The sequence below is a fragment of the Molossus molossus genome, unplaced genomic scaffold (assembly GCF_014108415.1).
Source record: "Molossus molossus isolate mMolMol1 unplaced genomic scaffold, mMolMol1.p scaffold_m16_p_10, whole genome shotgun sequence".
Taxonomy (NCBI): Eukaryota; Metazoa; Chordata; class Mammalia; order Chiroptera; family Molossidae; genus Molossus; species Molossus molossus.
In genome coordinates this window covers 42303891-42316018 of record NW_023425345.1, presented here as the reverse complement: position 1 = coordinate 42316018, position 12128 = coordinate 42303891, and the positions used below count along the sequence as shown (strand labels likewise).

Genomic DNA, 12128 nt, shown 5'->3' with positions numbered 1-12128 from the left:
GGGATTTTAACTTTAACTCAGTCATCCAACTAATACCTGAGTCTCATTGTCACTATCTTTTATACTGAGCATATAATGGCTTCAGATTTTGTAAAAATTAGCAGATAAGCTGAGGGAAGATGTATAGTTTGATTCTGGACGTGTTACATTTGAGCTGCTAACAGAGGACATCTCCTGCAGGCCAGCAGGCTGTCTGAAAGGCAAGTCCAGAGCTTATGATGGTTATACCTAGAGACGTAGGTTTGGGAGCCATTCAATTAGAAGCAGCTGTTCAAGGAATTAGAGTAGACGACATGGCCAAAGGAGAGAGAAGTCGACAGGACTCAGCCTTGGGGAATACCTGCAAGAACCAATAGAAATAAAGAGAAGATGCAGTAAGAGAAATAGAAAGAGTGTAAGTGCTCTTGCCAGAAGCTTTGATTAGGAGATGAAAAATGGGTTAGTGATCTGAAAATAGAATGAGTAGGGGGATAGGATACTGTATATAGTAAGCTCGAGCACATTTATATGCTTAGGAAATGGGCTCGGTGGAGAAGAAAAGGGTAAGAAGAGTGAAGTGGTAATTGATGAAAGTGGTAGGACGAGTTAGAATCAGATCAAATACGTGACCCTTGTGTACACTAGCATCTGAAAAAAAAGAGAAAGGGTAAGAGAATGTTTGAAGATAAAAGGAAACTTCGGAATGGAGGAAAGGGTGCAACAATATATCTTTGGTCATGCTGGCCTTCTTAGGAAATCACAAGGTGAACAACTTAGAGAGATGAGGGCAACTGAGGGGAATGGAAGGTTTTAAAATAAAAATTTAAGGGAATTTGAGATGGCCACCAGGGCTGCAGAGCTTTCTAATAGTGTTTACATAGCAATCATATCACTTTTTTGAATTTCAACTGGATTGATATGTAGCATTTTTATTTTTGAGCATATTGTTTGTACACTTGTACGTGAAAAAATGGGGTGCCTTTCTTAAAAGCCTACAGACATGTAAGCATGTGACATGTAAGCAAAAGTGGTGTGAAAACTGGACTCAGGTTCATTCCGAGTGGTTCAGTCCAGGTTAACACAGTTAACTTAGTAAGTATTCAACAAAACAAATGTCTGGTTAATATTCATGTGTATGTGTGTCTAAGAACGGACATATATAGGTACTTTCTTTAAGTTAAGTATGACTTTCTATCTGTTATTTTTTAGATGTTTGATGTAACTGAGGGGGCTCTTGGAACTGTGAGTCCCACCCACAACTTTGAGCCCCCTCATTATGATGGCATCGAGGCGCTAACCATACAAGGAGATCACCTATTTAGTGGGTCCAGAGATAATGGAATCAAAAAATGGGACTTGGCGCAAAAAGACCTTCTACAGGTAATGAAAAACCGTTTCATGGAATAGAGTGGGTGCTTCAAAGCCATTCAGGAGTCTGCTTAAGAAGGTTGAAGAGCCCTGGCCGGTTTGGCTCAGCGGTTGGAGTGTCAACCTGTGGACCAGAGAGTCCTGGGTTTGGTTCCCGCTAGGGGCACGTACCAAAAAAATAAAAAAAAGAAGGTTGAAGAGCCTCCATGTAGATATCCATTGTTCAGGAATAATATGAACAAAGCCTTCCTCTTAAGGAGTGTCTCATTCTCACCCACCAAGTGACTAAGTACGGAAGGGCAACATTCAGCATTTAATAATACCTCATAGATAAAAGGAGACTAACACTGATAAGTGTTGAAAGACCTGGGATGGTCCCGTGCATGTGTTCATTAAATAAAATCAGTCTTGGAGCAGAGCAGTGATAGTTTCTCATTTTGTATTGTTTTGTTTTGTTATATGTGCCCGTACATATTCCATAGAGTACCAAGGTTACCTAAAACCGAAGCAGTGGACATGATTCTTCACCTTACGAAGACTTCTTCATGCATCCAAAGCGACGGTCTCTCAGTTCTTACAGAACAGTGGTTGGGTTAAAGTGTTGTGTCAGCACAATCAAATTTGTCTTTTGCCAGTTCCCAGGGGAAGAAATTGGTTAACAGATGAAATTGTTCTCAGTTTCAAGCCTTTCCCCATACATGTTTGGGAGTGTACATATTGCAGTAGCTACCACTTTCCTGCTTGTGACTAGACAAAGACAAAAATAGCATGGATATTAATAGAAAAAAATGGCAATAGATGCATAGATTGCATTCAACAGCTTTTATAGACACATTCATGGTGTGACATTTATATTGTGTATATAAAACGTTTATGCATAAAATATAGTCATACTGTCTGAACTTATAATTATTGCTCACTTATTATAAATTATAAGTTAGCTCCGGTCTTCTACAAAAAGTTTAGGTTTCCATATTCTCTACCAAAAGTTTAAGTCAGTGATTTTATGAGGCAGTCCTTAGGGTCTACATGCCAGGTTTAGTTTTCAAACTCATTGTATTAAATACATTTTGAGAAAAGTGAGATATTTACTGCCTATGAGAGGGATATAATGTTTAACAAATTTTGTTCCCAGGTCTTTTAGATTCTATAGTTTTTTAACATTATAGGCCTTTAATACTGATATTACCGATGATAATTTGTGAGGCACATTGAGGAGCAAATTGCAGGTTTATTCCTTTAAGTCCCTAAAAGTGATTGTATAGAAAATGATTTTCACAGTTTCTAGGCCATTCAGCATTCCAAAAATTGATTTGTATCAATAAAAATGTTTGTAACATTTCTGAGTGTGAAAGTGGATGTTTGGAAAGCTCCCCTTAAGTTTCCGGTTTCTCTTTTTTCTCTCAGCAAGTTCCAAATGCTCATAAGGACTGGGTCTGTGCCCTGGGCGTCGTGCCAGGCCACCCCGTTCTGCTCAGTGGCTGCAGAGGGGGCATTCTGAAGCTCTGGAACATGGAGACCTTCGTGCCAGTTGGAGAGATGAAGGGTCACGATAGTCCTATCAACGCCATCTGTGTTAATTCCACCCACATTTTTACTGCAGCCGAGTAAGTTCTTTCTATGTGATTTTTCTCTGTATTGGCTGCTTGTGTTCAGATTTAATAAATATTATAGGGTGTAAATATCTGGAAATGTAGAGCATGGAAATCTTGAAATCCCTCTTTTATTACAGTCATTCTCATGTCTGCCTTAAGATGTCTTCATTCATGTTTTCGGATGTGCACTGTGAGCACTGAGTTTAGGCTTCCGGCCTACTGCTATGTTAGCACTCTGCTTATGCTAAGAAGTCTGCTGCCAGACCTTCCCCTGGTGATTTCACTTTTTATAAAGTTATTCATAGATGGTGACTAATTTCTAAAGTTTTTTTTTTTAGAAAAAAGTTGCCTATATGAACATTTAGAACAAGTCATTTAAAAAAAATCTCTTTGTGCCTCTTCTACCTCCCTTTCAAGTATAAGTTCACGCATCTGCTTCCTGCTCCTGGTTGGCTGATTCGTTTGTTCATTTAGTAATGAATGATGCACCTCCCGTGTGTCAGGCACTGGTCCAGGCTCTTGGGACTAGAAAAGTGAACACAACAGACCCAAACTGAAGTTTACATTCTAACGAGAAAAAAAGAAATAAGTAAAAGATATTAAATGGTGATACGTGCAATGGAGAAAAATAAAGCAGGGAAAGGGGGATAAGAACATCATGGGGCAGGTGTTACATAATAGGGCGGTCACCGAAGGCTCCATTGAGAAAATGACATATAAGTCCTTTGAAAAGGAAAGCACATGTACTATAATGCGAGGCATTGGTCTCATTCAAATAAAATGTAATTTCTTATCAGTATCTATTTTGAAACTCTCTCTAGGTCATTTGTGCACCAGTCATATTACTTAATTTGAGCATCTTCTTGATTTGTCTATTCTAAATGCTTGGTTACCCCGACTTTGTTTTGAAACCCCCACTATATTTCTTGGCTATCTCTTACTTGTGACGTTTCCGTAAAAACCCCTCTTTTCATTTAGAGTTACTTTCTTTCACCTCTAAAGTACACCAAAGCCAATTTGTGTTTTTCTAAAGTGCTTACTGTCAATGCTTTGTTGACACTATTTTCATCATGCATTACTTTCTTAAGAGTCACTGTCTTTGTTTATTCCCTTGGAAACTTGTTGTGTCCTTGATAATTTACTGAAAATAAGAGAATACCCCTCAGAGCAGTTGGACACTCAATATAGGACTATAGACGTATTGTGTATCACTTAGGTCTGGTGGGTGAGTATGATTTACTGTATTTACCTCTCTTCTATTGTATTGCCTTATTTTTGAAAACCTGAACTTCTTCTCAGTTTATCCATAATGTATCAGATGGGAACGTATTTATTACATAACTTAAAAATCAGATAATAGCCAATAAAATCAGAAGGCCTCTTTTCAAATTAGTTCTACTTATTTGTTACAAAAAACATTTGTATGTGTGTAGTGTCTGCCAGGAGTTGTTCTAAGTGCTTTCCAGGCATTAATTCATTTAGTCTTCGTAAGAACTCTAGAAGGTAAATATAATTCCTATTTTACAGGTGCTAAAACTGAGGCAACTCATAATCTGTATAGTAATTGTAAGACCCTTGTACAGTAATTCCATCCTATCTGATATTTCTGAGTCTGTTGTCATTGACTGATTTTTTTTCATAATCATGGGTCTCACTTTTCCTGTTTTTCTTAAAATGTCAAGTGATGTTTTATTGGATGTTAAACATTATAACGCGGTGTTTGCAGTATCTTGATTTTTATAGAGTGTTTGATTTTTTCAGGCAGTCAAGTTACTCGTGGTGCAGCTTCATCTCTTTGAAACTTGTTTTTAACCCTTCTTGGATGTCTATTGAATGTTCTTGGTGTTTGATGATAACTCTCTCCTTTACTGATCTGAACTTTAACATCTCCTAGCCCTCTGTGAACTCCGGAAATTGTTCAACTTATGGCTCACTAACAGTTGTTTCTTCTGGTCTGGCTTAGTCCATCATTCCTGTGCAGGTTAGAATTTAGTCAGGCATGTGGGCCCTCTACGTAGATTTATGGAGTTCTTTCCCCGTAGCTCCCAGTTCTTTCTGCAGAGCTCTCTTCTCTTTTCTACATGGTTTTTGCAAATTCCAGCTGCTTCACACCTGGGAGATTTTCATTTCTATGTCCTCAGCAAAATGATTCCGTGGTTTTTCTGCTTGGATTTCCCTTCCTGAACTGTGGTCTGGAAAGCGCTTCTGGGCGAAAGCCAGTGCTGTCACGGAGCTCACCACCTTTGTTCCCCTTTTCTCAGGGGTCGTAGCCCCCTCCCTCCCATTGCCCAGGGTCTGAACACGTTTGTTCCATGTATTGCGTTGATTTTCACTTTGTATATCGCAGGAGAGCTAACCTGGCACAAGGTCTCTGTTATGACTGGTAGTGGCAGTTCAGTCTTCCTGAACTTACTATGTCCAAAGCTGACCTCCCAATCTTCCCAAGAAACCTGCTCATCCTGCAGACTTCTCCGTCTCCGTTGGTGGCTTCCCTTTCTTCTGTGTTGCTCAGGCCAGGACGCTTCATTCCTCCCTTTCTCTCAAACTCCAGATCCAATCCATTAGCAAATCCTGTTGGTTCTACCTTTAAATTATATATCAAATCTGACCACTTCTCATCACGTCTTCTGCTACCTCACTGATCCACCAGCAGCACCTCTTGAATTGCTACAGGAGTCTCCGAAACAAGGCCCCTTGCCTGTATGTAGTCTATTCTCGAGATGGAAGTCTTTAAAGTCTCTTAAGTCAAATCATATTCCTTGTCTGCTCAAAATTATGCAGCTGTCTTCCATTTCACCCAGGAGGCCATATTTGATCTGACCCTCTGAACATCTGTTACCTCTCACACCTTACCTTCTCACATGTTCTTCCTTGTTCTTTTGTAACCCTGATAACTTATTTGCTGGTCCTTGGACATCCCGAGTTCACTACTGCCTTAGGATACTTGCCCTGGGTGCACCCTTTACGGGCGGTGCTTTGTGTCCAGATATCCTAAACGTCTTCCAATGTCTTTCTTTCTCAGTAAAAGTGACATTGTCCTTTTATTAAAAATTGTTATTTCTTCTAAAACGTAGCACCCACTGTCCCCTTTGCCATGCTCTGTCTTTCTTTTTTCTATACTTTTCTAATACGCTTTATAATTTAATTATTTATTATGGTTTATTATCTGTCTCCTCTTGCGTGTCTAAAAAGGCATAGATTTTGTTTTTCATTTTTATTTTAAAATTTATCTTAAACATCTAGAATAGTACCTGGAATACAGCAAATTCTCAATAAACATTTGATGAGTTGATAGTTGAATGAATAAATGGCATTGGATGAATGAGTGGGTGAACGAACATATATCCTTGCTGTTATCAATGTACGTGTGCTGTGTAGATCGATGGGATTATTATTTTCCTCCCAGTTTTATTAAGATACAATGGATGTGTAGGGCTGTCTATGTTTAAGATGTACAGCACAATGCCTTGACTTAGATTGTGAAATGATTACCACAGTAAGTGTAGTTAACATCCTTCATCTCATATAAGTATAAAAAAAAGGGAAAGAGCCCTGGCCGGTTTGGCTCAGCGGTTAGAGCGTCAGCCTGCAGTCCTGAGAGACCCGGATTCGGTTCCCGCTAAGGGCGTGTACCTCGGTTGCAGTTTGTCCCCGGCCCTGGTCGGTTGTGCGGTGGCAGCCACTTGTCACATTGATGTTTCTCTCTCTCTCTGTTCCTCTCTCTCCCTCCCACTCTACCTGAACAAAAAAAAAAAAAAGGGAAAGAAAAACATTGTTGTTTTTTTTTTCCCCTTCATGATGAGAACTCTTAGGAGTGAGAAGATCACTGATTAAAAACTAGAAAGCCTGGACTGGAGGCTCAGCTCTGCCCTCTACTATGTTACATAGTGGGAAAGTCACTGGACTCTTCTTATCCTTGAAACCGACTACATAATCTCTGAAGGGCCTTCTACTCTAAAATTCTATGGAAACTCTTTTGGGTTTGGGTTTATTAGGAAAATGGAAAAAAGCAACATTCCCTTTAAGCCATAAGAGACATGGAAGGAAATGTGATTATCTAATGACTGGTCCTCAGTGCCCATACACTGGGTGAACAAAAATAAGTTTCCTCAGAAACACCTTGCACATTCTGTGTGTTCTATGATAGGTGGAGCATTAATCCACTTTTCAACAGCCTCGTGCTTTTTCTGTGGCCTTATGCTGACTTCATGTAAACATAGTTCTTCCTTACCCTTGCCGAATTCACCACGCCCCTGGAATCCCTGTCCCCAGGCCCCTCCCTTCCAGAGGCCTGCTTTGATCTTACTCTGGGCTGCTGTGACGGAAGACATCATGTTACATCACTTCTTGTTTTCTGTTATAATGAGTGCGGTATAGTGGATAGGAGATGGGGCCTTGGAACCAGACGTCTTGGCTCTATCTTATGGTAGTTACTTACTTCTTATTGTAGTTAAAGAGAATTAAATGCATTAATGTAAAGGGCACATGGTAACAATGCCTGGCACATACTCTTGATAATATGAGCTATTTTTAATATTAATTATTATGGATTCCTGTTAGATATACTTATGGACAAGATATATTTTTACTTTCATCTATTAAAGACCTATTCAGAAAATGTTTCTATGATAAGTAATTCTAAGAGCTATTTCTTTATCTTTCTGCCTCTTTTCTCATGGTCTTTAATGTATTGTTTTGTAGTGATCGAACTGTGAGAATTTGGAAAGCTCGCAATTTGCAGGATGGTCAGATATCCGACACGGGAGATCTCGGGGAAGATATTGCCAGTAATTAAACATGAATGAAGATAGTCATAAACTGAATACTGTGATAATACTCCGTATATTCTTCATGGAAAATGTTACCTTGCATTTATTAGGCAAAAACCTATGAATGGGATTAACTGGAAAATATATCTGAGTCCAACTTCTGCATATAAATGTATTCTAGTAAAATTGTGTACAATCCTGTGTGCTTAATATTAACACCTCTGAATACATATATGTCCTATAAATTGATATACTGCTTGATTCGCACTATTATTGTGGCTGGATTTTTGTGACTAGCTATAAAAAACATTTTCAAATTATCTGAATTATAAAATGTCTCCTTTTGTGACAGTCAGAAAATACACTTCAGTATAATGCAACCCACTATTAACTCATTCACATAGTCTGTTTAGATGATTTATGTATTAAAACATATTGGAAATGTTAGTAAAATTGTGGTCCGTTTGTCTGGTATTTATATCAGTCTATGGAGGGTTCCCAAATTTCAAAGCTCTTTTAATGTAATGGAAAAACTTAACGGGAATAGTGTTGGTGATTTTTCATAAGGTAGCATTGACCCTAATCTACTAACAAAGAACGTTGAACAGTCTGTGTTAAATGTTGACGTTTACTTGTATTGACCAAAGTTTTGCAACTGTGCTATATCCTGTGCTCAGGACTAAAACGCCGTCAAATTGTTTCGTTAGTGCTGTGCATACATTCTGTGATGGGAGACATTTTTGATGTCCTAACAGAAATATATTTTGATCTATTTTCCTATGGAGTTGTTTCTATGATTACCTTTTAATTTCATTTTTATTTAATAGTAGTATTTCCTCCCCCTTTTGTCTAATTTTTTATATGCTGCTAAATATATTTTAAATACACTATGTTTGCAAACTTGGTAGCTATGATGAAAACTGTATCATCTGTGGTGGGAAAAGCTATGTAAATAGGTAGATTGTAAAGAGAGAATGTCTTACATTGTAACTGTATGAATTTTTAAATGCTGTAGATCGGATTTTGCAAAAGGATGTATAATTTGTCTTCTCAGAATATTAATTTGTAAATTCTACGAGTTTAATTTTTATGTAGATGGTATAACATTTGGAAATATTGTCTTGTGATTTTTTTCCCTCCCCTGATAATATTTGCTTGTAAATGAAAGCTTAGCTAGGGCTTAAATAAACATGTTGCTATGAATTATTTTTATTGTATTGTTCTTTTTCTACTTATATGAAAATAGCCAGTGTTTGTAGACTTTATTTTACCTATGTGTGATATTTTTTTTTTTAAATCCAGCACTTCATGTGCATTCTTTCTTTGTTCACTAGACATGAACTATTCTTGAAAAGTTTAAACCATAACCTAATCTTGATGAACCAAGAAAACTCACTATTTAAAAGAATTAAATCAAGCTATATAATTTAGGCATTTGAACATAAATGTTAAAACAAATAGCAATCATTCCCATACATTTTAGGACAATAGCGACATTGGTTCCTCGGAGAAGTGGAGGTGATGTGACTGGAGGTGTCGCAGAAGCGAGTTGGGGTGTTGAGGGCTATGGCGTTACTTCTGGGACCCCAGCAATGTTTTATTGCTTGATCTGGGTCCCATGCAACATGATGAACTGTACATGTATTTCTCTTTCCTATTTTATGTATTGTGTTATATTTAAGAGTGAAATATTTTCTAAAAAATGTTTTGAAGAAAAGATTTTCCTATAAAGAGAAACTCAGCTACTTTGTAATTTTGTCTCCTTCTCTGAAGGAAGATACTAGGCCTACCCCTGAGAGACGTTGTCAGGGTTACTTTGAAATTCATTACTCTCAGAGTGTTTCTTTGCACAGGAGTACTGCTCAACAATTCACTCATTTGACTGTCAATTTATTAAATACATGTGTACTGACCAAACTCCGAGCCAGGTAATGTAGATGCAGAAATTACAAGACTGAGCTGAGGCTTGCCCTCTGGAGTGGAGAGAGCACGAATCCAGCACTCGCATAAAGCCAGGTAAATTCTCTGCCGGGGACATCTGGGTGCCTCAGCACGCAGGCGCGGGAGCCCGACTGGGAGCCTCATCAGAGGTCCCCGGTGAGCCTGAGCGCAGGGTTTGCTTGTGTGAACACAAAGCCCTGCGTCTGTTTTGCCTTTTAAAATGCTGGAGGCTCAGTTGGAGTTTATCTGGTTCATGTAATTAAAATGAATATGTAAAAGAGCCAGTCCTCTTAAGACTTAAATTTTGAAAGATGCTGGGAGAAGTTGTCAAGAGGACATGATCACAGGTTGACCAGCGAGCTGGATTCAGGCACTAGCTCGGCTCCTCACCCCGAACCCTGCCCCTTGGAAGGTAAGTTCCGCCCTTGTTCCTGCAGCAGAGCTGTTAAAGGAGGGGCGGGGAGGGAGAGAGAGAGAGAGGAAGAGAGAGAGAGAGGAAGAGAGAGAGAGAGAGAGAGAGAGAGAGAGAGAGAGAGAGAGAGAGAGAGAGAAGTGTTGAGAGCTTGGGGATGGGAATGGGATAGGTGACAACCCAGTTAAGGCCTCAGTATAAACTTTAAATATTATGGCCGGCAGGGGCAGAGAGCTACTCATCTTGCCATCACCCAAGACAAGGCTCATGTAAGTTCCTTGCTTAGTAAGCCTGCCACCTACCAATCAGCTGTGGTCTGTCTCTTCAGTCACTTCTTGCCCCTCATGTAGGGAGGGAGGGGGCTAATTTACAAACCAGCAAAAGATAGCCTTGACTCCTACCGATCCCATCCAGGGTGGTTAACAAAAACTCAAAACAGTTCAAATAGTGCCTCTGAAACTTAAAAAATGGATTATTCCACACTATGTATTAAATATATGTCTTGTCTGCCCAGGATAGCATCTTTTTTTTGAAAGATACATTTCTTCTTACAAATTCAAATCTCTGCATTTTAGCTAAAAAGTAATGACAGTTTTGCATATTATGTCCACATTTATTAATTTAATTCCCAGCTGATTTGGAGTATTTTATAAAAATTTAAATTAACATCTATATATAACAAAGTTGTTTCATGTTTGTAATTTTTATTAAGCATTGTCTATACCTTACCTCAAAATTATTTTAAATTGTTTTCAGCCCCAGAATAAGGAGACCGTGTTCCTGCTATGTTGTTGAGGAGGTGATTTGCCAACTACTGTGCAGATGCTGGTAGCTGGAATTTTGTATTTGCAAATTATAGACATGATAAAGTGTACAGATTTCTATATTTGAGCATTATGGTACAAAAATAAGAATTATCTGTCTTTCTAATTTCTAACCGTAATGAGATGCTCAACCTATTTTAAAATGTAACCGCTGCTATTAATGTCCCCTCTTTTTCAATGAGGTTTACAGTTGTAATAGCCAACATTTGCTGAGCATTTACTCTCCCCGTTGTTTTTGATTGGATGTCCCCTTCCATAGAGGAAATATAAGATGCCATTAATGGTCAGAGGCACCCAATTTCAGTGATGTTTAAGTGTAAAAAAAAAAAAATGCGCATCCTACAACTGGTGAAATACATCCTAGAAATGGTAAAATACAGTATTATGGGGGATTCTGCCGGACATACATTAGTGACAAATGTCCACTCCATCATATGTGGCAGATGACATTATTCCAAGCTCCTTCTAATATGTATTTTTGTGGGGGTTAGACTTAGGAAAAGCATGGGCCACCGTTCTACAGCTTGGGTTCCACACTGAGCCTGGCTTCCACCAGGACCACGAACCCACAGGCTGTAATTCGCCAACCCCTGCTCAAGATTGTTACAGGGAAGAGAGAAAACTTCTTTTCTGAGCCACTAAATTTTAAGATCCCTTTTTAGATCAGTCTAACTAATTTGGCATATATCCACGTAGTTAATGATTTGACAAAATACGTTCTAGACAAGGTTTTCTGCAGAGGGAGAGAGAAGTTCTGGGGTTTTCAGACAGTGCACAACCCAGGAAGATAGCATTTACTTTCAGACATTATACATTTATATATTTCTTCAAACATGTTTAGGGTACATGGCAGTGAATATCTTGTTCTTAAAAATATAAGAATACAGTGATAATTTTCAGCATGTGGAAGCAGGAATCATATCCAGGAAGGCATTATTTTCTAATACGAACAAGGATGCCTAGAGGGTGGTGGAAGCCAGTCCTGCTGGCTAACTCTTTGATCTCCACTGGCCAAGATGAACTCATTCCTCAGTAATTAAGGTCAGTTCAAAAATAATAAATGGCTTCCCTTAAAAATATTGGTTGTTCAAGGAACCTGGCTACCTGTAATATTTCATTAGAAATCCTAAATTTGAAGCGCCACAATGTTTTCTGTCACATTTGCCTTCTAAATAAAAATGAAAAAAATGTCAGCTATGTAAATGGAAAGATTGGGGCAAGATGGCACAGTAACAGTTTC

General features: G+C 38.6%; 1 protein-coding gene across 7 annotated transcripts in view; it reads left to right on the top strand.

The window, feature by feature from the left end:
• The window catches only part of KIF21A (kinesin family member 21A), a 154842-nt gene extending 145928 nt beyond the window's left edge, over window positions 1–8914 (top strand). For all 7 annotated transcript variants that reach the window (XM_036251203.1, XM_036251207.1, XM_036251205.1 and 4 more), the window contains 3 exons: window positions 1189–1359; window positions 2755–2954; window positions 7644–8914. In XM_036251203.1, the coding sequence (XP_036107096.1) occupies window positions 1189–1359; window positions 2755–2954; window positions 7644–7737 (465 nt within the window). In that variant the 3' untranslated portion in view covers window positions 7738–8914. The remainder of the gene's footprint in view (window positions 1–1188; window positions 1360–2754; window positions 2955–7643) is intronic.
• Window positions 8915–12128: the final 3214 nt, after the last annotated feature.